The sequence below is a fragment of the Calidris pugnax genome, unplaced genomic scaffold (genome assembly GCF_001431845.1).
Source record: "Calidris pugnax isolate Ruff unplaced genomic scaffold, ASM143184v1 scaffold94, whole genome shotgun sequence".
In the NCBI taxonomy this organism is placed as follows: Eukaryota; Metazoa; Chordata; class Aves; order Charadriiformes; family Scolopacidae; genus Calidris; species Calidris pugnax.
In genome coordinates this window covers 699,925-727,901 of record NW_015090822.1, presented here as the reverse complement: position 1 = coordinate 727,901, position 27,977 = coordinate 699,925, and the positions used below count along the sequence as shown (strand labels likewise).

General features: G+C 47.3%; 1 protein-coding gene across 6 annotated transcripts in view; it reads right to left on the bottom strand.

The window, feature by feature from the left end:
- The window catches only part of MCF2L2 (MCF.2 cell line derived transforming sequence-like 2), a 146,770-nt gene extending 120,191 nt beyond the window's left edge, over positions 1–26,579 (bottom strand). For 5 of the 6 annotated variants that reach the window (XM_014939880.1, XM_014939883.1, XM_014939885.1 and 2 more), the window contains exon 1: positions 6,250–6,902. In XM_014939880.1, the coding sequence (XP_014795366.1) occupies positions 6,250–6,391 (142 nt within the window). In that variant the 5' untranslated portion in view covers positions 6,392–6,902. Of the gene's footprint in view, positions 1–6,249; positions 6,903–26,113 lie in introns of those variants that run through there. The other variant, XM_014939882.1, reaches the window with a different exon arrangement.
- Between the last annotated feature and the right edge of the window lie 1,398 nt (positions 26,580–27,977).

The window sequence follows — 27,977 nt, the reverse complement described above, 5'->3', positions numbered from 1 at the left end:
CATTCCCCTCAGGCCACCGCACGCCCAAAGGAGAGCTCCTCAGACAGCACTTGCAGTTCCATCAACTAGACTTACAAGTGTCAGACCTTTTTTCATTAGCATAATTAGTAATGGTAATTTCAGCGTGCATCTATAAAATGCCTTTGCTGAGCTCAAAAGGCTGTTTTATCTCCCTCAGTGGAATAATGTTCTTTACTACCCAAATACTGTCCCACAGCAACAGCATATGGAACAGCCATCATTACTGATGTTTCTGGGTTTGTTACTGGTAAGCATCTGCAGTACACATGGAAGAATACTTTAAAAAATAAATCCTTCAGGGACCTGATCCCCAGTTGCTATAGTACACCCCAGTTTGACTGAAGTAACTTCCCCCCCCACCCCAGCACCTGACCCCCCATGTCCATGTTCTCACCCCCCTGGGTCTGGGTCTCCAAAAGCACCACAAGGAATGGCTCGTCCCAAGTGCCTCGAACCCAGAGATGGTTTTCCCCAGATTCTTTCACTGCAGGGCCGGGGGGACCACTAGGTTCATTGTGTTTGACTTGTTGAGCACACAAGAAGTTCACAGAAATTGGATTAAACCAGCATTTTAGAAAGCTCTTTAATCTTATGTTAAGGACTCCAGGCAACTGGAAATCCACCGCTTCCCCTGGCGCTGGCCTAACACAAAGAAATTGGCTTGTCTTTCAAAGCTCTCACTTTAATTTCCGGCCCATTGACTCTTATTGTGGTTTTGATTTAAAACTTTGATAGTTGCCCCCAGTTTTATCCTTGCTCTGGCAGATGTCCCTTATGGAGTCTAGTGGTAAAGTCAAGGGAAAACAAAACAGAGAATCCCATTCCTTTTACCTCTTCTCATCTCCCCTTGGCTTTTCCCAATGCCAGCAGGGGGTGGCCTTACTAATTAACAGTATCCCAATTTCATAATTAGATCTTCAGCCGTGCAGACCCTTGCTCCTTGGAGGCCCCCCCAGCAGCATTCCATGTCAAGGTGGTGGCTCAGGAGCTCAGAGTTAAAACTTTGATAGTTGCCCCCAGTTTTATCCTTGCTCTGGCAGATGTCCCTTATGGAGTCTAGTGGTAAAGTCAAGGGAAAACAAAACAGAGAATCCCATTCCTTTTACCTCTTCCCATCTCCCCTTGGCTTTTCCCAATGCCAGCAGGGGGTGGCCTTACTAATTAACAGTATCCCAATTTCATAATTAGATCTTCAGCCGTGCAGACCCTTGCTCCTTGGAGGCCCCCCCAGCAGCATTCCCTGTCAAGGTGGTGGCTCAGGAGCTCAGACAGACAGACAGCCTGAACTCAGCACCCAGCGTAAGGGCTCACAGGAACAGGCTCTGAACAGGAGTAAAGCACTGTCTCCATGCACAACACGGTTGCTGAGACATCCTGGCTTAGAAAAAGGTGAAAAAAAGAAATGTTTGGTCAATAATTCTTGTCTGTTGTAAAAGCCTGGAGGATTTGTACTTTTTTTTTTCCCCTTGAGAAATAGAATGAACTAATAGGATCAGGGATTTGGGCAGTAAGGCACCTGGCATAGTCCAAATATTCCCATACAGGAGCTGGGCTTTAGTTATCATTCTTCATAAGTGAGCACCAGTAATTCTACTGGATACCAACCAGGTGGTGAAGGAGAGTCCGTGACTTAGATGCCTCCCTGGGCAGGATAATCCACAGCAAGATTCAGGTAATAAAGCAGCAACCTGATGTGCACACCAGGGCGACACACCAGCACAGCAGGAGGGGGTCTTTAAACAGGGCTTGAAGCAGCAGAACTGACTGAAATGGGAGAAGAAACTCCATGGGCACAACCAGGGCGAGAGCCCCACACAGATGCTCTCCAACCTCCCGGCACATTCAGCACCATTTCCCCCTGAAATCTTCTCCCCAGACAGTTTACACTACAATTTAGTCAATACAAAACAAAAAAAAAAAAAAGAAAAAAAGCAAAGTGAGCTATTATCTTGTGGTAATAAGTCCCACAAGTTAACAAAACATCACCAATTACAGCAATCTGTCTAGGCGTGTTTAATGCTTTTCCATTTCACTGACTCGTTTCTTGCTCTGGTGTCGTGGGAGGAAGGGAAAAACAGAAACACCCAGAAGGCCCCTGCTATAACCTGCCCTCTGAGAATTTCTTCTCTTGATCTTCTCAGCACTACTTATCTCTCAAAACACTTTTTAAATGGAAATCAAGCTATGCCTTCCCTAATTTCATCATCATTCTCTGGACTTCTCTGATTAGGTAAACAGGGCTCAGCATTGTTCACAGCAGCAGAGCTGGCTGCATATCAATGGGAACAGGTGAAAAGAGACACCAGCATCTAAGATAAGGATTTTTTTTTTCTTGGGAAAACCTCTACAGAAAACAGAGTATTTTATTTTAGCTATTTTCTTTGCAGTGAGAGCTAGATGGAAAAAAAAAAAAGTATCCCAGGTTCCCAAGGTAGCATTTTACATTAAAGAGCAGAACAGATACTGAATGCAAATAAACCAAGAAAAATTCTGAGCAATGCACGAGGAGGCACTGTGACTGAGTCTCCAGGGGGTTAGAAATACCTTCCACTTCCACGGCACATCTCAGCCTTCACATGAAAGAGTCACTTTCCCCAGTAACCATCGCCTTTGCAGAAAGGTCAGCCGTGTAGGCAAGAAAAGCATTTCTCATTTATTTCACTACTGAAGGTGAAGAAGCCCCCAGAAATCCACAGAATTTCAGCCTGATCTCATACAGATGGGTCTTCCTTCTGCTGTAGTGCCACGGAAGCCATCTTTGATCTTTAAATCCTTAAGTGCTCTAAAACCACTTCAGTCCCTTTTCCTCCCTGAGCTGCTTTTCACTCCCAGCAGTTAGAGAGACAGAGCACCAGGACAGAACAAGTGCCATGACTGCTGGACAGGCAGAACTGCAGCATCCCTGTGTCCCACAGAAGGGCAGGATCAGAAACACTCTGTTCCCATCCCGCTGGCACAGAGGATCTTGCCTGGTTTTGCAGCAACAGCAAAACCCTGAATAGCCTCAGCAATAAGGTGAACAGTCCTCAGTGTCTGCAGCTTCATTACCCTGTTTTACACAGCCACCAGCCTTGAGCACAGATAAAAACCACACATTTACTCACTTAAAAATGTATAATTTGCATGCAGCCTCAAGCTCCCCAGCACGCAGAAACACAGTCTAATCAGCCAATGCTCATCCACCCATGTTAAGCCCCAATAGCTGTGTGGTGCCATTGGAGGACTCAGCATCATCACAAGGCTGGCTAATTAAGAGCATCTGGGGACAGAGGGGTCCATTTTGGCAGGAGGTGTCCCCAAGCATAAAAGCTTGAACTAGCAGCTGGGTGACATGAATAGTCATGTCAGCACTGAAAAGGCAGAGGAACCACTGTCCACAAATGATGGATTTTACAACAAGAGGCTGTGCTGGGCTTTCAGCTGCAGCATCTCTTCTGGGAGGAACCAGGAGCACCACGGGGAGCAGCAGCTCTGGACTGCAGGCCCTGCCACGCTTCTCACCCAGCTTCAGGGGCTCCTTTCCTGGGGTTGTTGGTTATGGCACCTTGGAGCTGCAGCTCCCAGAGTCTCAAGGTCCTCAAGCCAGCCCCATTTGTCCAGCAGAGCCCAGAGGGGACTCCAGAACCCCTAGGCCAGCTCATACAGCAGCCGCAGGGAGCTGGGGAGCTCTGAGCAGTCACCACACGGCCATTGGGAAAGTGCCCTTCAACTGCCCCTCACACCTCCTTTGTATAAACGTTCACTATTTCCATCTCTTTACACGAACCACACTTTCAACCACTCCTAGTGATTCAAAAGAAGCCTTGAACTTGCATGATCCAGAAGTGGAGGAGCTTGGCACAGCACGGCGTGCTGCGGGGTACCCCGGATCAGAGGGAGGGTACCTGTGGGCCACTGCAAGCCAGATGGCAACCCCCCGGCCTCTAGTTCTGCTGCAGTTACCTCTGTGCCCTCCATCTCTTCTAGGCATGGTATTTACTACAAGAGACAGAACCGTCACAGAATACTCGCCGGGCTCCACAGACATGGTCTGTATGTGAAAAAAGCTCCCCACTTTGGCCTGCCTGAAGTACTGAGTTAGCACTGGCCAATTAGTCCTCAATGGTGCTCCAGCTGCATCTTTACATTGCAGAAAGGGTGCCCCTAAGTGGGAGCCAAGTCAGAACATGCCACAGACACCCACGATGCTGCAGTGCCACTACGTTCAGAGCCAGCCTGAGAAAAAGGGACACCTCCACCCCTAGAGTTGGCCAGTGCTTGTAGCAAAGGACTAGCAAGAGGGGGCAGGCAGAGCCCAGGGTCTCTGGGACAGACCACCTCTCTTCCCCTGTGCTTCTGCAGCACCTACTGCAAAGGGAAACTGGTCTCACCTTCAAAGGACAGCCATAGCTGCACCAGCAGGATCCACTATTTATGGAGGCAGGTGATTCCCACCACTTCTATTTTACCGATGAGAAAGCTACGGCCAAGACATGAGCACAGGGCAGAGTCAGTTCAGAGCAGGAGACAAGAACCCAGGCAGTGCTGTCATTATGAATTCCTCTGCCACCCTGCCAGCTCCTTCACCCTCTTCTACTATGGTCACCCCATGCCGAGCTGTCACTGGAGCATTCTCACAGCTCTGAAGGCACCTCGTCCCTGGCAATAACCTGACTTCTGCCCCTGCTGGGCTCTCTTTGCTAGAAATAAAAACAAGAGCAGCAAAGATGCATTCTGCCTCACAAAATGGCAACAGGCTCAGACTAGCTGACACACTCTCTGCTCTCTAGCAGAAAATGATCTTCCAAGGGATTTCCACTCATAATACTGTGCCAGGTCATCTCTCAACAGGAGAGGCAGGGAAGGTGTTTCCCTGGGAACAGTAACCATGGCAAAGCTCCTACCAGTGTCTTCGCCTCCCTACCTACGGGAAGGGAAAGGAGAGCAGATGCCTGAGCTCTGCCCCCAGAGCGGGAGCTGCCTGGAAGCACCTGAGCAAAGAGCAGGGAAGGAACTTCAATTAATTCCATTGTGTCTCTTGCTCCAGCAGCAGGCACTGCTGCCGTGCCAGGCTGAGCTCAGACCGCCCCGGTACAGAGTGCAACTGAGACACCAGCACCCGGAGGTCAGTCAAATCCAACCACACATAGGTGGGCACCGAGCCCGAAATCAGCACGGGGAGGTGGCCAACAGAAGCAGAGGTACAATGGGCCGGCTTTGCAGCTTTCAAACCCGGGCATTGTGCACTAGAGCTCTGTTAAAGAGCTGCTCCAAAGCCCAGTTTGTAAGCAGTGCTGCTGGTCCACCTCCTTTCCTGCAGAATATTCTCGATTTACCAGGCTGAATGCCACTCTATTTGCTGAAGATCTAATTAAATCATAATGAACAATTCAACTTGGAAGTACAATCATATTGCATGCTTTGGGGAACCCTTTTGTCATATGTTAGTGAAAATGTTATACGTTTCTGGATTTCAGGTTTGCTAAGTATTTATTCAAGTTAACAGAGCAAATGCAGCCAAAGGGCTCCATGGTTAATCTTCCTCTCACACAACACAGAGAAAAACTGTTCTATGATTCAGCAATCTTGCTATGTGACTAAAGAGTCAACAGCCTGGATTTCAGCTGCCATCACTCCACTTCAGAGTTAACATGCAATTAGCACACACTGCCAGGACACCAGCATCTCAGCAGCAACCCACGGAGAGTAGAGCAGTGCCCTGCAGCCAGACTGACACACGCAGCACAAAAAACTCAAGAGTCTGAGTTTCTGTTATGAAAACAGTGAAATCAGGATCTTTACAGGGAGAAAGATACTGACCTTCTACACCGTAATTTGGGAGCAGAGGGTGAGAGGGTCAGCTGGGTCATGACACCCACTGCCCCATCTCCTCACAGTCACTTCAAAAAGGTACTTTACATGTGCAGCAAATACCTGCTCCAGACACAGACAGAAACCTCAGTGCCCATCCCGAGTGAAAGAAACATTTACTCAGAAGGAGCCTAGCGTTCATTTTAACCTCCTCTAGGTCAAATCACTGCAAACATCCCAGAAATATGCATCCAAGGCAAATGATGCACTCACACCTGCGTTAACATCCAAATCCAGCCAGTTGTCTTTATTTGCCACTGAATCCTCAGAGAAAGCATTAGAAAAAAAACCAACACTCTCTTTTTGCAAATCTCCTAGGAATGCAACGCAGCTGCCACTAAGAGAAGATGCTATTTCTTTTAAAGATGCTGCACGTACCTCTCTTTGCCATGCGCTCCAGTCTAATGCATCCTCCTATAAAATCATGGTAAGACTGCATCTCCCCTTCTGTTATCCGGACGGCCGTGAAGGGTGGGTTCCTGGGCACCTGTTGTCCACATTTCCGACACCGAGAAGCCATCGCCACAGCTCAGGAGGCTCTCGTCAGGAATCTGCTCTCTGTTTGCTGGAATCCAGCCTGATTCTTCAGCCGTCAGTCCAGGCTGGTGACTTTATCCCACTTAGTTCATCCAAGGTCACCCTCGCCAGCAGGATGTTCGCCATTGCAATTGGCTAAGACTTTTATAGGCTTACTGACTGTGTTTGTTTCTCCCTCCTTGTTTTCAATATCAGTTTACTTTATTCTCTCGTTCAGAATGGAAGCTGTGAACCTCAGCACAGCCCATGCCCTGAATGGCTTCCTTATCATTAATTTAAAGCTATCTCATAAGCCACAATGAAGAGAGATCCCAGAGGCACGTTGCAAGATCACAGAACGTCTCTTAAAGAGCATGCCAGTTGTCTTCACAGAAAAGGTTCTCCTTCACGATTGTTGGTCCCTTTAGAGCTTGTGATTTTATGATTCTTCATCACTGAGAATGGATTGTTTTACTTCTGCATTTCAGCTCGGACGGTGCAAGGAGACTGCTCTGCAGAGCTGCTCAACCAATTACTCATATGTCTGGCAGTGGCACCGGGAGGCTGCAGCTGTAGGGAGAAGCCCTCTGCTGCTGTGCAGTCCCTGCTCCCAGGATCTGAGCATCTCAGCCAACAGAGGAGCAAATGGAGGACAGAAGGGAAGTATTGCTGGCAGACACGTCCTGCTGGCTGTGCAACCCCCAACCCTAAATTTTTAAAAAAGAAGTTGGATCCATCGATCTGACCCCAAATTGACAGATCCAAAAGATACATTTAGAAATCTCTCTCCAGAAGGTGCTGCAGATTTAAGTTGACTTTTTTCCCATTTTAACAATTTCTGTAATATGAATCACTGATCAGAGGGCCCTGAGAAGAAACTAGTACCTGGGGAGCTGAGAGCAGAGAGCACACAGCCCTGGGGGGGTGACATTAAAAGGAGCCTTCCCTGGGGTGGGAGGGCTTCTCCCCACCCCTCACACAGGAGATGTGTGAGGGGGCTCAAGGCCAGCCCTGGTGACAGCACACAGAGTGCAGCAGGAACCAGGGCTGAGCTGCAGCCCAGGGCTCAACTGCAGGGACCCGAGCACAGACCCCAAGAGTCTTTGCCTTCCTCTGCCCCAAGCACTAACCCCTCCTGGCACTTGACATACTTGCATCCAGGGCTCATGGCCCTCTCGGATCACAGCTCAGCCCTAGACGTGGAGTGGGAAAGGAGAAGCCTAATTAATACAAATTAGAGAATGGACACAAAGACAGGATAAAGATGCCCAGGAGACAAAAGCCTCAGATGAATGCCATTACTAAAGTGGTGAATATCTAGATGGACAGGCATGAACAGAGGACACAGGAGTCAGCTCAGCCCCAGTTCCTCCTCACTCCACAGCAGCTGCTCCAGCTCCCTCACCCAGCACCCACAGACCCCCGTGCAGTACAACAGCCACCAGACCTGGGAAGCAGAGAGTCTCAGGACCTCTCCTTTGGATGAAAGGAAGCTATAAAGGGGATCTCCACTCTTAGAAGATTCGTGCTCCCTTCCTCCCCAAATTTGCTGCATGGCACAAAGCTGCTCACCCTCTTGCTCTTTGCCAAAACCCTGCCTGCAGAGTGAGGACAATCATGTACTCAGCTGTTGGGTGACCTGATTAATTAGCATTTGTAAAATATTTATTAGAGCTTCCTTAGAGAAATCCCCAGGGGACAGCAATATTTTGCAGATAGGGAAAGCAGGGGCACAAAAAGCAGAATTAATTTGTAGAAAACTGTCATCATGAGATAAGAAAACTAGAAGCATAACCCAGCAGCTTTATCTTGAAGCCTTTCTTCCATCCTCTTCTCTTTCAGTACAGGGGCTCAAGTTGTCCTTCCACACACAGGCAAACATGATGTACCACGGAAAATAAGCTTTTCTGATAAGATGTTCCTGTCTATGTCTGACATATACAGAATAACTGCACTTCAGCCTTGCACACCTATTGTATAGATACACACATCTATTGTATAGATATACAATGGGGGAGAGCCCAGCAGGAGTGACAATACCCTTCAATCTGCCATCATCCCCTGCAGACGCTGTTCCCACCGGTATCCATGTGGCTTAGCAACAGGAGGATCTGTGAGACGCTCTGTTCCAAGGGGGAGACTTGATGCTGGAAGTGGGATGCAAGAAAAAATGTGCCCTAGGCATGAGCTTCTGAAGCACAGGTAGCCACAGCACCCACCAGGGAAACCACCTAAAGTCATCTAAGCCTCAGTCTTTCCCTAGGAAACAGGGATCCGTTACTAAACGGATGTGTGCTAAACACACATCTCTGATGCCTGGGGTACCACTGCCATAGAGAAATGTTTGGGAAAGCTAAGGAAGAGGACATTTTCAGCTCCTGAATTGCCAGCATTGCCTAGCAACATCATCTGGGTTGGTCTGTCAATGAATAAGCAAGTAAATATATGTAAGAAAGTGTCATCAGAAATGAAGAAAAAACAAACACAAATCACCAAAACCCCAAACAAAAACCAACCAAGCACCCAAATATCCTGAGATGCCATTAACCAAAACAGCCCGAGGAACTGCACTAGCTCCTAATTTCATTAGAAATCTCAGTTGACCCTGGAATTGGAGCTTGCTGGAAGGCGCTTGCCGTTATTACTGTATGGCCAGAGGATTGCCACAAGTTTAAAGTCAACTCAGTTAAATCAGTTTAAGCCCCATCTATCTTCTCATGAAAAAAATATGCTTCTGCCCCAAAAAGCAATGCTCCAGTGGTTGGTATCACTGTTAAGCACGAAAGCCACAACAAACACACTGGATCTCAATTATGCTGAGCACAGTAGATGTAATTTCTTGGGAAGAGTTGAGAATTGAGTTTGGGAACAGCATTTCTGTGCCAGAGGATGGAGGCAGAGAGGTCTGCTTCTGCTGCAGGTGGAAAGGAGGCAGCTAGAAAATATTGTAAAACACTCCCCGTTTGGAACTTACTCCACACAGTCATTGAAATAATCAAGGGAAAATAGAAATCCCTTTTCCAACACAGCCTGGTAAGAACCATCAAGAAAGTCTAGTAGATGAGATTCAAAAATTGTCTCTCCCATCCACAAATGGTTTAACAACAACAAAAAACCCACCCCAGTGAGATCAGCAAGAGATGCCTTATTTATTCATGAAGAGCAGCAGCTCCCCGCACGTGTGGGCAGCATTCTACACGGCTGAGAAATCAGTAATCTAAATTCAGTGCTGCTCTCAAGATTGATATACATAGAAGCCTAAGGAAAAAAAATAATAGAAAATCAATATTCTATTCTTGAATCTCCAGTTTCACATTTTCCTATTTTTAATGTGATGTTTTATCTGCCATTTGAACTATTCTTTGCTAGCTAGGCTGAAACACACTATTCCTTTTGCAGATACCTCCATGACCTTCTTTCTGCCTTCCCCACCATCCCCATCATCAATCTGCTAAGCCACAAGGCATTTCAGCAGCTTGACGTGAGGGTTTATTCCCAGAGCACACTTAGTGCCATTACAGGTAACATCCCTTCCACTGCTCAGCTGGGAAGCAGAAACCAGTCTTTTCCATTAACTTCCATTTATTCTCTTCCAACTAATAAAAAGCAGACCAGGATTCCCTCCTCCTTTTTTAATAAAGGGCTACATCCCAGGCATTGTTTTAAGCCCCAAGGAGCTAAAGGAATGAGCAGAGGGAAAAAAAACTCTCTGCTCTTGCAATTACTGGCGGCACCCAGCCCTGCTACAATTCCAGCAGGCAGTGCCTGCACTAGAAGGCACTAATTCCACTGCCATATGGCTTCAGAATCTCATTACACTGATCTCCTTAAAGTGATTTCCTAACTGACAAGTAAGACATTTTTGGTCACCTTCAGCGGTGAGAAACGAGAGCTCTGCCACTGCTGGTGCACATTTCCTCCCACACGAGCTGCCAGAAGCAGGAGTGAGTACAGCACAGATCAGAAAACAACCTCGCAAAGGATTTTGGTTGCCATCTCAAAGCTGCACAGACATCCAGGGCTAATCAAGGGCTGTTGCTTATTTAAAAACAAAACAGCAGCTCCATCACTGCTGGATTAGAGAAGATGCCCAAGAGATCAGGAGATGAGGGGAACCTTCCCAGGCCAAGCAGCGGGGCAGGACTCGGTGCTGCACCTGCAGGTCCATTAATCCCTCTCTCCTGACCGCTGCAGCTACGGGCACATCAGCAGGACCAGAGGCACTTCTGTCCCACCAGGCATCTGCTTGGCAAGACCAACAAACAGATCCCCAAAGTTCCCAATCTGCAATTGGCACAGGGATAAAGAGCAAATAGATCAAGGGTTTAGGCTTGGATGCAAAGTCACTCTGGTCTTGATGAAGATGCCGAAGGACCCAAGTGAGCCGAGAGCCTTTCTGTGCAACACGTACCCATAACACAGCCCTCGGCTTGCAGAGGCAGGGGAATACCATGAAACACAACTAAGTGCAAGAGGAAAAGATGAGAGATACTGGGCAGCCCAGAGAAGGTTGTGACCCGTAACTGGGCACATCAGGCCACCATTCTCTCCCCCACCCCTCAGCACCGGGATCCCCACGGTGCAGGGACTGCAGGAGGTGGGGGCAAGGGGACAGTCTTTGTGTCACTGCCCTCTCACAACAGCACGAGGGCTGGAAAAATACATCTCTGGACATAAAGAAAGGCACGTGTTCTTCTCCTCTCTGTGCTCCTCCAGCGTGAGCCTACCCTACCCCTACGACTCCCTGAAAGGAGGGTGTAGCCAGGGGGGTCGGTCTCTTCTCTCAAGTCACAGGTGATGGGACAAGAGGAAACAGCCTCAAGTTGCACCAGGGGAGGCTCAGATCGGAGATTAGGAAAAATTTTTACACAGAAACGGTTAATGCACATTGGAATGAGCTGCCCAGGAAGGTGGTTGAGGCACCATCCCTGGAGGAATTTAAAAGACGGGTTGACATAGAGCTTAGAGACATGGTTTAGTGATGTGAGTGTGTTTTGGGTTCTTTCATTGGTGTGGGTTGGTTTGTGGGGTTTATTTTGTTGTTGTTTTTTCTTTTTTTTTCTAGAGTTAGGTTGATTGTTGAACTAGATGAACCTAAAGGTCCCTTCCAACCTCAACGATTCTATGATTCCAGCCCTGACTCTCACTAGCACCCAGAGCCCTGCACTATTCCTCCTTCTCCCCCTGCAGCCGAGGGCTGGCAGCACCAAGCCCACCAGGACCCTTCTCCCCCCGGGGAGCAGCCGGGCACCTTCCCTGACAGAAGCAGCGTTTTTCTGGTGTTGCAATTCATAACTTAAAGCAGATAAAGGAGAAGCAGAAACACACAGGGACAGAAATAGGATGTGTAAGAATCACAAGGGCTGTTGATGCTCAGGGCTTTTGGAGACCAGCCAAACACGAGGTGAACAGGAAGGAACAGCTTCTCACATTACACAGTACAGTAAAGGCATTTCTAATGTTTTATTGCCGTCTCTCAAACACTCAACATCAGTTACTACATCAGCTGGGATACGGGGCTTTAGGGATTATTGATTATTTTTTTTTTCTATTTGCATGTCTGTGTGTTCAGGTTGACTCAGTTACTCGGAGCAGCCCACAAGGAAAAAGGAGCTCCTGTCTAGACAGAGGCAGCGGATACACACCTCACACTCCTCTCACATCCCCTGGGGCAAGGCTTGCATCCTTCCAGGGAACCGAGGATAAAATCAAAGAGAAGTTTCTCCTTATGGCAGGACAACGTGAATCTGCATCGAGTGCCCGGGCACAGCAAGGCCAAGAGGCTGCCTCCCCCCACACCCCCTCCCCAGCCTCTTCCTCTCCCCCCAACCAGCACAATTATTGCTCCTCGTCACCCTGCGCTGCCTTGATTCTGTGATGTCTAAGAGTAGGGTACGTTAATGATCGACTCCCTCACAACCGATTTTCATGAGATTTACAGGAAACCAAGAGTTTCAATCCTTTGTCAAAACCAGGCAAGAACTGCTAAAATTATACAGAAAAGGGCCAGCTGGGATAGACAAAGCACAAGCATAAAAGTCTCATTTTCTTTTGCAGCACACCTAAAATTATCCAGAGAGGATACATACTGACAGGGCAGTGGGTCCAGGCAGTAAAACAGATGCCTGTAAGTCAGCTTCAGGTGCAGAAACAGCTCAGCCCTGCACCTGAGAGGACTCGTCCCACACGAGGCAGCACCAGGGTTCCTCTGCACCATCACAGGGACACACAAACACCCAACACCAGACCTTCCAACATCCCAGTCTCAGTATGTTCTTAGGTTGGGACATGCCAAACACTGCACACACCAGGGCAGAGACCTTCAGCCACCATAACACAAGGGCAGGCTTTGACCCCAACAGCCCTGTAAGACTTCAATTGCCCAGAGACGAGTGGTGCAGTGCTCTGATGAGGTAAGGAATTCCTCTTCAACCTGCCAGGAGACCCCACCACAAACACCTTCTGCTGACCAGCACAGATCACTCAATAAAAGGTATCTCAATCCCACATCCCATTATGGACCTTACTCCCCACAGGCCCAAGTCCACTTCATGGACTATAGCATTAAATAACACTTTGTGCTTCTCCAGAGATTCTCAGCTCATCCCTTGGGCACCACGAAGAGAACGTGACTCCCGTGAAACAGACCATTTCCCATTTAATTGCCAATAAAAGAATATGGTTTAAGAATCATTTTGTGTGTTTTAGTTTAGCATACATCTGAGAACTATTTGAAGAAGGCTTGCCAGGGAGAGAGCAGGAGTAACTTCACCCAAAGTTTTGCCCCGCAAAAGCCAAAATTTGGGGAAGACTGTACCAAAAGCAGATATCCATACATCTCCCATTGGCTTGACAGCCCATTAAATTGATTTATACTGAAGGGTATCTTTAAATGCAAAGATGTTTTGCTTAAAAAATGCAAAATAGTTTGAAAGCAGCTAAAAGCAGCAGATTCACAATTAGGACTATTCTGTTGTTAAAAATGAAACCATGCCAGACTCAACATAAGAGACTATTGGCACAACCTCAAAGTGAGCCATCTGAGCTGGTCACACTGGGCTCAGACCAGGCTTCCAGCCTGTCCACATGAATCTCCAGCCACTCACCTGGCCTTCAGGTCTCCCACTTTGCCTTCCAGCTTCCCAACAAGCTTTCCAGCATCTCACCCAGCCTCCAGGTCTCCCCCACAGCCCTCCAGCACCCCACTCCCCCTTCCAGCTTCCCACTCAGCACAGACCCTTTAGGTCTCCACACAGCAGACACACTTCAATCCTCAGAGCAGCCCTGAGCACCACCTTTGGGTCCCCTCTGCCCCCCTCCATGCTCACCTCCTGTACACCATGCAGCCTCCCAACCTCTCTTTTGTATTTCCTTCTACACCATCTCTGCACTGTGCCACCTACATCTCTTCTTTCAGATGGTTTCTCTTCCACAGCTGCTTTGGAACAGGCTCTATATCCCTTCTCTAGTCACTATGAGTGATAACACCTGCTCCTAATTGCCACCTGCTTTTCAGGTGGGGAAAGAACAGCCTCACCCCCTCTTTAACCCTTTCTATGTTATTCACATGATTCTACATGGCATTTTCCTGCCTGTCTCTTGTTTTAAATACACTTGTTTCAAGAATAGCAATCAACTCTACAAAAAATAAAGCAATAGACTTATTTGTGTCAGAAGCAATGAACTTAATGCAAATAATGAAACATAAGGAAAACAATCTTCAGCTGGGAACTGAATCCTAATGTATTTACCTGATTTGTCTAAGACCAATTGCAATTTCTACAGTAAAGCTGGAAGATATAAAAAGCTGGAGAACACACCGAGAAATATCCCTTTCTTGGTTGCAGCCTTGAACTTGGCACACAGAGAGTTTCTCAATTTTATTTTATAGCATTTGTAGATACCCCCGTCTTTTCAACACTTTATTTTAAAGTAGTGTTTTGCTCATTAAGGTGTCGCAGTGCTGTTTGTGTCAGGCCAGTCACTACCACCTACGCTCTCAGAGGCAGCGGGTCTGGCAGCGGAGGCTGCTGAACCCCAACGGCTGAGAATGAGCTCATTGGTTGAAATAAAACCAAAACACTAACGAGGAGTTTTCAAACCCGGCTCAGTGAGTCCCAGAGAGCACTGGACGTGGCAGGTGTTACACAGCACGGGGGCTGTACTGAGAGAGTATCTTGCACTTAGCAGCAGCACATAGTCAGAGTCCTGAGCGCGTTAATTAGCCTTAACGGCCAGAGCGTTCTCACCTGAGGCCCCACCAACACCCCCCTCACCCCAGTGCTCCAGCTCCTCCATTTAAGAGGGCCCCCAGTCCCTCTTTCTCTTATGCTGTGATAATGCTGCTTCTGGCTGCTTTCTCTGCTAGTCCTGATCTGTGGTTCAGACTTGCCAGGTTCTCTTAGACCTGGTACATCATTTGAACCCATCACCATCTCTGCTCGGGTGTTGTGGGACTGCTCTCCGTGGGGTGAGGATGATCACACCAACACTAGCTCTGTTTCCCTGTAAGGTATGTTCCTAGTCTGTGTATTTCCTAGCAGATGTTTAAGACTGTTAATAACTTTCATAGCATTCAATTAAGTTATCAAATTCACAACAGATTCTCACATCTTTGCTGAAAGAGAAGCTGCCATAAGACTAGGCTTGCTCTTGTATTTTCTAGAGATTAAAACAAAGGGATGTGCCTACTCCTAAATAGGAAAATGGCTTTTATGTAGAACTTAGCTATGGTTCCTAAAGAGATCAAGAGTCACACACATGTGGTCAAGTGATGCCCTTCTATAGCATATCCTAGTTTGGATGAAAAACTTGAATACAGAACTTGTGTACCCAAATTTCAAAGGTTCAGTACCCATCTCACAGGTCTAGTTGTATCTGGAGACTATGCCTTTCTCTGAAATTGCTCTCTGGGTGTTTTGGATTTTGGCACTGCTGTAGTGTGACCAGGGAGAGGGCCTCGCTCCATGGAGGTTGTGCAGAGAAATGGTGACACCCTCCCGTGCCCTCTAGCGGCTCCTCAGCAGAAGAGGCAGCCATGGTGACCATCTGAACCTGGTGGGACCACGTTCTGGATCAACAGAAAGCACCTCCTGGACACCAGACTCTGCAGGGTCATAAAACCTCCTGGAGAAGGGGCTTTAGAGGGAGTGAGGCTTCTCTGCCCAGCTCTGTAACACCCTGCCTTTCAGCTCATCTGAGAAAGGAAGATAAAACGGTTTGAGCCTGTCCTTGAGGGGCTCGGACAGTAGAAACTGTAGTGCAGAATGCTCCCTGCAGTGGACAAGGCTGCTCCAGCCCAGCTGCCTCCCTGAGACCACCAGACACCCCTCTCTTCCCTAGGCTGCAGCCCTGATCTGGGGTCCTGCTGGAGAGAGGAGGAGGATGCAGGGGGTGATCGCAGAATGCTATGGGGTTGGAAGGGACCTCTGGAGATCATCCAGTCCAAGCCCCTGCCAGAGCAGGGCCACCCAGAGCAGGTCCCACAGGAACGTGTCCAGGAGGGTTTGAATGTCTGCAGAGAAGGAGACGCCACCACCTCCCTGGGCAGCCTCTGCCAGGGCTCTGCCACCCTCACAGGAAAGAAGTTCCTCCTCATGTTTAGGTGGAACTTCTTACATTCAAGTTTGTGCCCACTTCCTCTTGTCCTAGCTGCTTGTATTTCATCTTCCCTCCTTCCCCGGGCTGCATGGTGGTGGCACCCCAGCTCTGAAGGGAGAGTGTGGCGGGTATGGAGCTGCTGGTGCAGATATTGGGATGGAACAGGCACAGAGTATCACTGGCAAACTCCTCTTTGCTCCTGTACAAACACCACTGCTCCACAGAGCACATTTGGCTGCTGGTTTTCCTCTCCCATGCAGGACCCACCGATGTGCCAGGCTCTGCTGTACAGCCAGGCTGTGAATCAGCAGGATTCAAAATGACAATTGCACACTGCTGAAACTGCATTCTCCCCTAGCTGAGAACAAAGCCAGAAAGTAGCATTTTCATGAGCTAAAAAAAAAAAAAGGACTGAAAAACGGTGACTTCGAAGTCTGTTGTGAAACCTCTTCTGGCTTCCAACAATGTAGGAGGGGAAAAGGTACTGGACATTGATAGCAGTGTGAGTATCTGAGACTGATGAAATGGTTAGAGTAGCTTTGAATCTCTCTTTAAAAAAAAAAAAAGGAATTTTGTTGTCACAAAATAAGCTGATCACTGTAACAAGGATTAATCAGATTTTCCCAGAAACCTTCCTGCACTGACTGTTGGCGTGTAATTGCCAGGAGCTTTCTGATTAGTTACGTACCTGATTACAGCTCAGGGTCATACTAAGGTCATAGCTATTTCTGTTTGAAATAACCTTTCCTCTGAATATTGCAAGATCAATAGTATGGCTCCTATATATGTCATCAGCTTTGGCTGCAAACACCAATATTGATCACTTCAGAAATTAAGCCTTGGTTTCAGAGACCTTTAAACCAAAGTGTAATGGGTAACAGTGAACTTCAGACTCAAAAGGGGAGCTATTTATAGTCATCCTTTATGTGAAGGATTATTGATTGATAACAAGAGGCAAACTTTCCTGATAGTAGTTCTAGCCACAGCAATCTATTGGAATGAGCTCCATACCAGAACAAAATGCATTTGACATGTTAAGGTTGTAACGTATATAATTAATAGACAACATATCCAAACTTTGCATGTCCAAATCATCTCATTTCTATTTATTGTTACTAGAGCTGCATGTGTTTGCTACAGTTCTTTCCCTCAATTCCTGTCTGTCAGCACTTGCACATCCTTGGAAAGTCCTAAATAAGCCATAAATATTGCAATAATAATAATTGGAGATGTCAATAACTGTGGGCTAATCCTCTACATATGTATAATTAAAATACAATTGCTACCTTAAAGGTCTTGGAATTTAAAGGCAACAATCACTCTCCTGAGATACTGAAAGATACCTTCTCTGGTTTTAGATTTCCTTCACCTCCCCCTGTTCCAGGTATCTTGAGGTGGTGTCTCCAGTGCTGACTGGGAGTAACGCCTATGCCATGTCTGGAGCTGAAGGCATGGATTGAATGAGGAGAGTCAGACCCTGTCAGCAGCTGTTGCCAGACAGACCAAAAGGCTGTACATTAGCGTTGTTTGGCTTGTATTTATGTCTTGGAACTGCAGATAACTGCTCTTGTACCCAGGGCCAGCTGTAGAGAATTCATTGCCCAAGGGAACCTGGAGATCCCAGAGCTCCTGGTCAGGCAGGGGCAGCGACAGCGGGATGGTTGGTTTGCAGCCCCTCGTATCTCGTTGCCCCAGGCAACAGCCTGCACTGCAGAAGTGCAGAGCCAGCCTTTCTCATCTGAAGCCTGTCACATACAGTGTTAATGTATGGATTGGCACTCCAAAAGCCCTGCTGTAGGGCCACCGGGTGCTCACATAGAAGGTGATGCGGGTGGGGGCATGGGCAGTCTCAGGGTAAGAGCTGCTGGTTTCCATCCAAGATCCCTGGGACACAGGAGGAGGTAACTGGAAGCACAGCGATTACAGCCCGTGCCCACGGATGTGGGGTGCCTGACTCAAGATCCTCTCAGCTTGGCTTTCCTGCAGCCCTTGCAGGAGCTGGCTCAAGATCCCCAAATGAACCCGGCAATTCTGACAGTTGGTCCTAAGCCCCCGTTCCCGAGGCAGTGCCTGCACTCTGCTGCCTCTCAAACCTGCCTGCAGCAGGGGCTACAGCTGGGTGAGCTGCAGCTGAGCCCACTCAGACAAAAATATCTGCTCCTGCAGAGTGCTGAGTACCAGCAGTTCCCCATTTATTCACACAGAAATAGAGAGCTCTTTGCACCCTTCTGGATCAGAGCCACTCTGTTGTAATATTGATGAGAGATCATTTCCCATCACCTCTTTGTGATGTTTCAAAGGATTCTGGCAGCAATTTAACCTTTACTCCCGTGCTTGAGCAATCCAGGTCAGGAATCGGTGACTTTTAAAATCAAAAGCTGGACCTTTGTCTCTCTGTTTAAGCTTCCAGAGAGTCAGCTTTGCATATGCTGCAATAGTCCTGCACTTACTGCAATGGAGTCCTTGGGAAGCTTCATCTCGGTCGTGTTCATGTAGCTCTGAGATCAGGGAAGCTCTGCCAATGCAAGGGAGGGCTGCCCTGAGGTGCTGAACCAGCCCCTGTGTCCTCAGATGGGGAGGGCACTACGTGGTGGTACCTTGCACTAGAGCCAAACCTCCTCTGGTGGCACAAGCCACCTCTGAGGCCAGTGAGTGGCAGGACATCTCCAGGAAGGCAGGGAGGACTGGTGCCTTGGCTGGGCATACTTAGCTCTTGACTGCCTAAAGGTGTCAGGACTCAAGTTTCAGGATTTTGGAACAATGCATTTTCAAGAACACTCCACATACAACGTACAGCAGGTACAAAGATGTTTTTGAGCTATTGTGTGTTGTTCTGGTAAACAAAACAGACAATCATTGCATGACAACATGGATTGATCCTGGTAGCCTGTCCTTCCTCTGGCCATATTCTGCACTGTCAGGTCCCTCCAATGGCTGGAAAAGATGGAGACAGAACACAGCAGCTTCATAAGCTAAATCCTAGGGTCCACTGCAGTTCAGGATTGTCTGTCTGGGTTCAGTGCTTCATTCCCTACTACACTGCAAGAAAACAGGATAAAGGACTATTCATTAATGCTGAATTACTTTCAAGCCTCTGCTGAGAGCGTACCAGTCTTGTGTGATGTTGCACTGATAACAAGAAGTGGGTGCAGACAAATGTAATGTGTTTCACCCTTGAATAAATGCTGTTGCTTCAGACTTATACCAGCCTGAGTTCACATGCTGGACGTGGCGCTCTTCCAGGACATGAGCTCAACCATTCCTCAGAGGCAGTGATGTCTTTGGACTTGCAGACGTTATCTATGTTGTGCTTATATGACAGTGGAGCTTGAAGATACTGTGATCTCAACCCAACTGTCCCCTACACGTCTGACCCCAGGCCAAAGTGGAGCCTGCTGTCCTTTTCTCTGCTAAACTCACATGCTTTTCTTTACAGCATTTCTGGTCTCGGAGCACTACCTCTCTCTGTGCCATGATTTACAGATCACTTAAGGTATTTGCAAGTAATGTTTTTCCATCTATGTATGTAAGAGTTGGCTGTTTCTTCACCCTGTCTCCCTCCTGTTCCTCGGTTTCAGTTCTGGCCGTGTCTGCACTGGTTAGTGTGAGTCACCAAAGCCGACTGACTAATAATGATCCATGGGCCATGTTATCCCTGTCACATCATTCTCCAGCACTTTCTCATGTGGGCAGGAGCAGGCAGCTTTGTAAAGAGCTCTGATTTCTCCCAGTCACTGACCTGCTGGACAAACCCGGATGGTGCTGTGCTGAGCTGTAAAGTCAGGTCTAAGAGGCTCAGTGGACTGCAAGACATCAGCGCTGACACAAACCGTTTATGGTTTATACTCTCCCAAATGCTGAACACAAGCCCAGCACTGGAAAAAAAAAAAGTAATCCTAGACTGAATGCTGAGTCATTCCTTGGGGGCAGAGAGGCCTCAAACATGGTGTAAATGAAGGGAGAAAGGAGTAACAGCAATGAAATTGTTTAGCTTATTCTCTATCTATTGAGACAGTCTAGTGCTGCAAGTACCTTCCCAAGTGCTGAACCCTAGGGAGATGTCCTCTCAGCGATTCAGGCACCATATGGAAGGCAAGAAAAGGAATTAAATAAAAGATGAGGCAAGAGGTGGAAAAAAACACCCTTGTATTCAATGACCTGCCAGGAATTGTGATAGATGTCAGCTCAGTTTAATTTCCAGCAAGGCTATCTGAGCTTCCCTCTGCCACAGAGATGGGAACAGACTGAGGCTCCTCTCTGCATCCCAACCTTACTCCCCCCCCCGCCCCACCCCCCAAAAAAAATCTAAACAAACAAAACCCAACGGAAAACATAGTGTTTGCAAATGCCTGCTCTGGAAGTCAGAAGTTCCTTCTTTCTGCTGTATGAAAACTGCCATAGAGGGCTACCACTGAAATGCAGTCCTGAGACACAGGTGGGTTCAGGAAAGCCAAGAGGGGGAGACTGCTGTAGTGGTAGATTTAACAGCAGCAATGTGGAGGCTTTTGAAACAAATAGGGACCTAGAGATTGACAGATTGGATCACACCTCAGTTCCACCCAGCCTAGTAGCCTGTCTCCAACAGCTGCCATCACAAAATACGTAAGTAGAAAGTGTGAAAACCCTGCCACAAGCAGATGGTCCTATTCCCTTTTCTCCCCAACATCCTGGTCTCTTCCCGGCTTGAGAATGAAAGCTCAGGGTTTAACAGGCAGTTTTGGGGAGGATATCGACAAATGAGCAAAGAGCTAGGGCTGTAAGCAGCCTTTCTGCTCTGCAGGGCTCTGCTTACTGCGGGGAGAGAAATGGTTAATGGGAACACACCTGGCTGTTGCAGGATTTTTCTAATTCTGTGTTGAATTTTGTGAAGGATGGTAGAGTCAGAGTGACATCCCATGTGAAGAAGTACTCAGCTAAAGTAAAACACAGAATGTAGAAGAGTAAACGCCTCCAAGCTATACTTCCCTGAAACAGAAGCAGCCTGTTACTGTTCCTACTGGTTGTGGGAAGCTCTTTAGTCACCTCTGTCTCCCTAAACACGAGGCCCAGCCTGTCACATAAATATTTTGCCTTGGGACAAACTAATGTTCTGGATCCCCAACTCAGAACAATTTCTTATGGTCTTTATTTCCAATCATGCCTTGACAAACCAGATTAGATTGTGGGCTTTAAACAAGTACCATGTGCTACTTGCAGTATTCGACATTTTGGAGAGTACACTAGGCACATCTGCACATTTTTCATGGTTTTCTCTGAAAGCTTGATTTCCACCTTTTATAGGCACAAACTTTGCAGCATTAGCAAAACGCTTTTAAAAGTTCCTTGTTAAAGAGTTCCCAGGGAAACAGCTGCAAAGAATAAGCCGTGCAGAATGTAGTAAAATTAATAACCACAATCTAGGAACAAAAAATGTAAACAAGTAGCTTTTTTTAAGCTGTGAAACTAAACAAGATAACTTGTTATTACCTCTCTTTTCCCCGTTCCACTGTCCTATGTGGATTCTCTGAGGTCTATTAGAATGAGCTTATTAGCCTTTTCTTCACTAATTGCATCTTTCTCTCCTCTTCAGTCGCTATTTTCATATATTGCATGAACTTAGTGTTTTATGACCTTTGTTACTTCACCAAATTGGGTACAAATTGGCCAACAGTTCAAAAGCTTTATCAGGGCACAGAGAGAAAGATACAGATAACATGATCACAGAGGGTCAATTTTTAAATAGAAGTAGGTTAATGGAGAAAGGAACTCCAAATTACCACTTCTCATTAGCACCAGATCCGAAGCAAATTTTGCAAACATATATCTGCTGTTTTCTGTTGTCCTGCTTCGTTGGGAATGCAGTGATAGATGCACATCCCATGCCTGTGTCTTGCTTTGGGGTAAGCAAACCTGATGTGCTGTGGTTGGTGGAAAAGACCGGTTGCCCATAACTGCTCACCAGAAAACTGAAAGTAGGACAGAGCTGCAGAATCAGCAGTTGGAAAAGAGTTCCTGAAATGCATGAATGCTCTAAGACAAAGGGAAGAATTTTCTGTTGCAGGCAGGGGAATTTCCATTGCTTTAATTTAAGCCTTTGCATAGAAGTAGCAGAAGGCCTATTTGATATGGTACCTTGAAAGCTAATTTCTTATAAAATCTCTTTTGTGTGTCCTTGCTGTACACAGACACAGATCAGAAACATTGCAATCATCTATCCAGCTGTGACATATTAGATTATTTGTGGCTTTGCAGCATAAATCAGATTCTGTGACTTGTGATGCTAAGCCATTGGCCTTGGACAAGAGCCAGCTCGGGTTATTCCATTCTGCTGACCTAAATTCCTCTCAGTCAAGTGGATGCAGCATCATCCCTCACTTCCTGTCCCAAACTGCAGCACAGATTCTCTTCAAACACACCCCAATATTTTACACCACTCCTCAGAGCTGGTAGGAATTGACCCACCATGGTCAGCAGCTAGGAATTCTAAGTGATTGTGTAAGTCCTGAGATGCCCATCCTAAGTGGCTCTGCCACTGACTTTCCTTTTGTTCTCCATCAAGTTGCTTAATTTCTTTTTCCTATTCATGAAACGGGAGATTGGGCAAACAAGAGTGTGTAAAACCAGATAAAGCTGACATAAATGTGTGGGTTTTTTCTTGTATATATGATTTGTGCAATGTGCTGCTGTCTGCAATTTCCTATCAGTCCCTCCCCTACCAGGAGCTCTGACAGACAGCTCATCTGGATCCCGCTGTCATTTGAAGAAGAGGTCTTACAGCTTAACTGGAAGTTAAGGGGAGCCTGTGAGAAAACCCTGCCTCTAACGTGCTGTGCAATTCTTTACTGGTAACAGAGAGGACCCAAGTTCCGCCGCTTCCTTCTGAGACAGCTGACGTTGGCTTTGGCAGCTCCATCTTATTATAAAATCATTGCAAGAATAAAAATCTGTGGAAAATGGGGCACTGGGTGGAAGTGCTTGTGTGCGTAACCAAGCCCAGAATGTTGCCCACACATAACAGAGCTGACATCAGAGCTGTGGGAGCCAAGTGCCGGGTGTGTGTGGGCAGTGAGTGCACAAGTGTGTTCTGGTGGGCTTCACAAGCTGGGAGAGCTGTGCCAGTCCCACGGGCAAACGACCTCGCTGTCAGCACCGGGCACGTCACCCAGCAAACCTCCTTCCTCCCCATCGCAGAAGAGCTGCCACTTGCCCACCTCCCCCAAAAGACAAGCTTTTTTCAAAACAGAGGAGTGTTTCCCCAACACCTCCCAATAAGCAAGTTTAATGAAAGTAGGTTAAATTAAAAAAAGAATCTTGACGCAGTTTTGGTACCGAGATTGGATAACGTTTTGTGCTATGTCTTAGCACGCAGAGATGCCTGCTGGCATTTACAAACCCCTCCTGTCCCAGACACCTGTGGTGGCCCCATTACCTCCCCCACAGCAGGGCAATGGGGAATGATCCCAGGCAGGCTGAGGGAGCACAGGGCTACTTAATGGATCTAATTTGGTCCCCTACTGTTTGACGCTGTGTGCAGGTGTGCTGCAGGGCAGGGTGAAAAGGACCAAGTTAAGACAGCTATTGTGGAGTAGGTAAATAGCTTCAAAGCTTTGGTTTTAACCTGGGTGAAGCAGGGAGCTGTCTGTATGAAGTCAGCAGCAGGATAAGAGGCTTTTTTTACAAGCACATAAACTGTCTAACACAATGTGAGTCAGCTAATGAGGGATCGAGGCTTCTGGCCAGGACAGGTAAGTTGAGCTCCAGGCAAGTAACTATGTTTGTGCTATTCTTATCAATAGATTAAAAATAAATTGGGGTGTCACCCGCTTCACACAGATGAAAATGATTCTGTAAAGGTTTTTTTGCCAATATAGAGGTCTTTCTTTTTAATGCTCCATAAAGTTCTTGTTTGGCACTTTTCAAATTTTGTGAACAAGGTTCTTGCCTCCTGCTGTTGGGTGAGCTGAGAGCTGTGCCCCCAACAGAGAGCTGGCTATGTTCTAGACAGGTCGAATGCCATCAGTCCAAGTGGTAATAGGAGGGTGAGAGATGCTGTAAAAATAGTCAGCACAATAAAGTATGTTCATCCTCAGTTTGCTAAGGCTGAGAGCCTGTTTGCTTGTTTGAGCTGTAAAGATGCCCACTGAACTTCCAAGAGACCCCTGCAGCTGGCCAGGAATTACTGTTTCAATAAGCTGCTGCTCATTGAGTTAAGGCAACTCATGTTACGAGGTGTGATTCATAAACATGGTGCATCACCAGTGGGTTTGGAAGAAATGCTCTTCCTTTAGCCAATAACAAATTTTTCTAACATTACTTGCTTCCATTTTTGTACAGCTGCTTTTTCTAGTTACGTGATTTGACAAGAAATGAGCACTGCCTACAAAAAGGCAGGCAGACTCCACAAGGAGGGTCTGATTTCTAGGTCTTGAATGGCCAGGAAAATGGTGGGATTGTCCTTCCCTGTCGGAAGCTGATGGAATAGGTTCTTGCCTCAGTGTGAAATGGAAAAAAATCCAAGATCTCTGAGCTTCATTCCTCTCCCTGGGACTGACCTGCTGTTGACTCTCTGGCCTCAGCCACATGACCCAGAAACCTCTCTCTTTTTCAGGGGACAGGAAAGATCCATTAACACCTTTCTAGGGTGGGAATGATTTCCTACATTGCTAAATGCTAACATAATGCTACATCGCCTCTAAAAAATCCCTCCTGACATCAAGGAGGGTCCTCAATATGGATGATAGGGACCTGGATTGAGTGTAACTGGAAAACCAGGAGATGCACAAATCTCTTTGGCAACACTGAAATGCTCTTCCTAAAAAAATTAAAGGTGCCTCATGTTGAATCCCAATTCTTCATAATATAAATGTGAATTTCACTGAATTCATGTGACACTCTGTCAATGTGAATGTTCCTCATATTGAATCCCAGTTCTTCATAATATAAATGGGAATTCATGTGACACCGTGTCAATGTGCATTTGTACAATTGCAAAGCAACTCGTGTTAGCATGACTGGGGCCTGGCCATTGTGTTCTCTCCCCCATACCCAGCCCCTGCTGGGGTCACCAGGAGCACCAAGACTGACCCCTGAAGAAGGGCTTGGAGAGGCGGGACCTGGTCTTAAGTATTTTATTCAATTTAAATCTGCTTTTGTGCTCTTTCTTCAGTCAAGCTACTGATTGCATTTCCTCTCTTAAACTTAGTTCAGCTGCTACAAAGAAGAATTTTGGTTTAAAATCTAAATTGAATATTCTCCAAAAGCCAGATTTTGGTCACACTGTTTCATATACAGATAGAGAAAAATCAATGGCAAAGGTATTTCAGGAACCTGTCCAGCATCTTTGGCATTCACAACACATAATCCATTACAAACACTGACAGCTATAAAATTTGCTCCCATGCAATTCAACTAAAAATGTGCTCTTTACATGATGCAACACAGCCACAATCTGCTTTAATGCAATTATATACAACAAAAAAGAGTCCCAAAAGCTTTTTGCAGTTGATATTTTAACCACCAGCATCTCGCCAGTTTCAGGTTATTTGGTTCCTTGTAGTTTGGTCACCAATGCCAGCAAGTGGGTACCAGCTTGGATTTACAAGAATGCTAGTGCATAGTAAAGGGCCCTACCTGTATTCACGAGCAAATAGTAAAACCAAGCCTGACATGGAGAAGAGCTTTAGGGATCCTGTCTTAACACCTTTCAGAACCCTTGAAATAGCAATGGCTTAAAAAAAGACCCTCTGAGAAGAGGCTGCTATTCCAGTATCACAAGGAAACGTGAAGCACATCAGCACTGCTGTCACTCTAGCATCCTTCCACCATCCCCTTTTCTCTACCACCTCCCTGCAAGAAGGACCACGCTCGGGTATTTTACACAGATCAGTTCACAGGTAGGACACCCTGCTCTTACTGTTTCTGCTTTTCAGAGAACTGCATGCTTGAAAAACCCACCAAACCATCAATAAAAGCTGTCGAATTGCCCAAAGCCATGGGTTTGCAGTCTGCTGATGGCTCCTATTTCACACACAGGTGTGATATTGTCACACAAAGGCTTCCTGCCTCTACAGAGCATCAGCACCTCCTGGGGGAATAGAGCCCCCAAATCTACACAAATGTAGTGAGAAATAAAATAAAGATGCCTTACCCACATGGGTGATAACCGTAGTCAGTCGCTGGGTGAGCTCCTGATGTGACATCTCTTCTTCTTTTAACCAAAAAAGCATTTCACACAGGGAACTGCACAGCATCCAAAAAAAGCTGCACCCGAGTGGGAGGCTGCACGCTCAGTGCCTCGCTCGCACACAAAGCGAGGACCACTCCCACGGCACGGCCCTTCCAGCCCTCACATCTTCTGCCGGCTGCTCACCTCTGCTGCCGGCCATGCACGGACCTAGAAAAGCTCCTTCTGAGGGGATTTTATCCCCTTTTACAACAGGAAGAGAGCAGGAGGGGGGGAAATAAAAAAAAAAAAGAAAAAGCAGGCGAGTTGATTGCTTATGGCTTTTTTTTCTCCCTTCTCCCGCGGATGAGGCAAAGGATAAAGAGACAAACCAGCAGGCAGATACCTTCCTCCAGGGAGACTTTTGGATGGTGATGCTGTGAGTCAGGGAAAAATCCTGGAGGTAGGAATGGCATCGGGAGGAGTGGAGCTGGCAGCAGAGCTGTAGGAGCAGCAGCTGCTCTGCGACGCTCTCCTCCAGCGTGCCTGCAGGTCAAGAACGAGCCGCCCGCAGCCTCCCGTGCTCACCCTTGGCCCCTGGGGCCCAGATGCCTTGCAGGTTGTCCCCAGATGGATCCCCCAGTGTCCCCAGAGACCCCCTCTAACACTCCCTCTAAAAGCCCTTGGCTGACAAATGAGGCTACTGTATACATGGAGGGGGAGAGGGGGGCAGTGGGCTTTTTAGGGGTGTTGTTGTGGCCAGAGGCTTTGTTGCCCTCCTGCATGGATCCTCCTGGGATCCTGATGTGGCTGAGCCTGCAGGACCCTCCCCAGCTGCAAGGAGGAGGTGTGAATTCACCTGCACAAGAAGGGTGAATGAATTAGCCCTGGGCACTGGGCAGTCTCACCTGTGAGCATGGCCACGGAGCTCAGCCGTGCCCGCGGGCAGGCAGGCACTGGTGGGCATCAGTGGGGCAGAGGGGGTCTGCAGGGAGCTGCTGCCCGGGGTGCCAGGGACACAGCTGAGCTCTGCTGTGACACAGACACACTTGCACGGACACGTGGCTGCCACAGGGCAGCTGGCTGAGCTGCAGGAAAGCTTCATCCACCCTCCCGGCTGCAGAGCCCAGCTGGGGTCTGAGGAGAGGAAAAAGGGCAGGCATGAGAGTGAGACAGGGCAGGACGTGCCAGAGGCTGCTATTTTTCCCTTCCCTCTCTGCACCTCCTCCTTTGAAGCCACCTGAAGCTCCACACAAAGTACTTCTAGAAACAGGGAAAATGCATTACACATCTAAAAATAAAGAAATAAAATAGAGTGCAGCTTCCTGCGAGATCTGCTCTAGTCCCGCAGAATGGATTCAGCCCTAATTCCAGATTTCCCTACCCATCCATAGGATTTTGCTTGAATCTACCTTTCCAGACATGTCAAAGAGTGAAACATCATGTTTACACAAAGCCGGAGCTGTAAAATACCCCTGTGGGCTCATCGGACCTTACAGCACAATTAGTGCATCACTCCTGGTGTTGCAAAAGGCTTTATCTACCTCTGTGATGGGAAAATCCTATAATCAGCTGGCTGACCTACAAACCAGTCTGAGCATCTGGGCTGTTATCCTCATTTTTGGTTGATTGACCAACTGTGCTGAGAGGTTTCTTGCATAATTCTGCAGAGTTAGTTTAACAGCAAGTCTGCCTGAAAGCAAGTGAGGAGCATGACTTGAGAACCACCCACCTGCCAACGTTTTGGAATTAAAGCAAAAGCCATTTTTTTCTGAGATCCCCTTTTTACTGCCCATCTGGGCAGTAAAGTTCAAACTGTAAAGCCCTTGACTAACGTTAAGAGGATTCC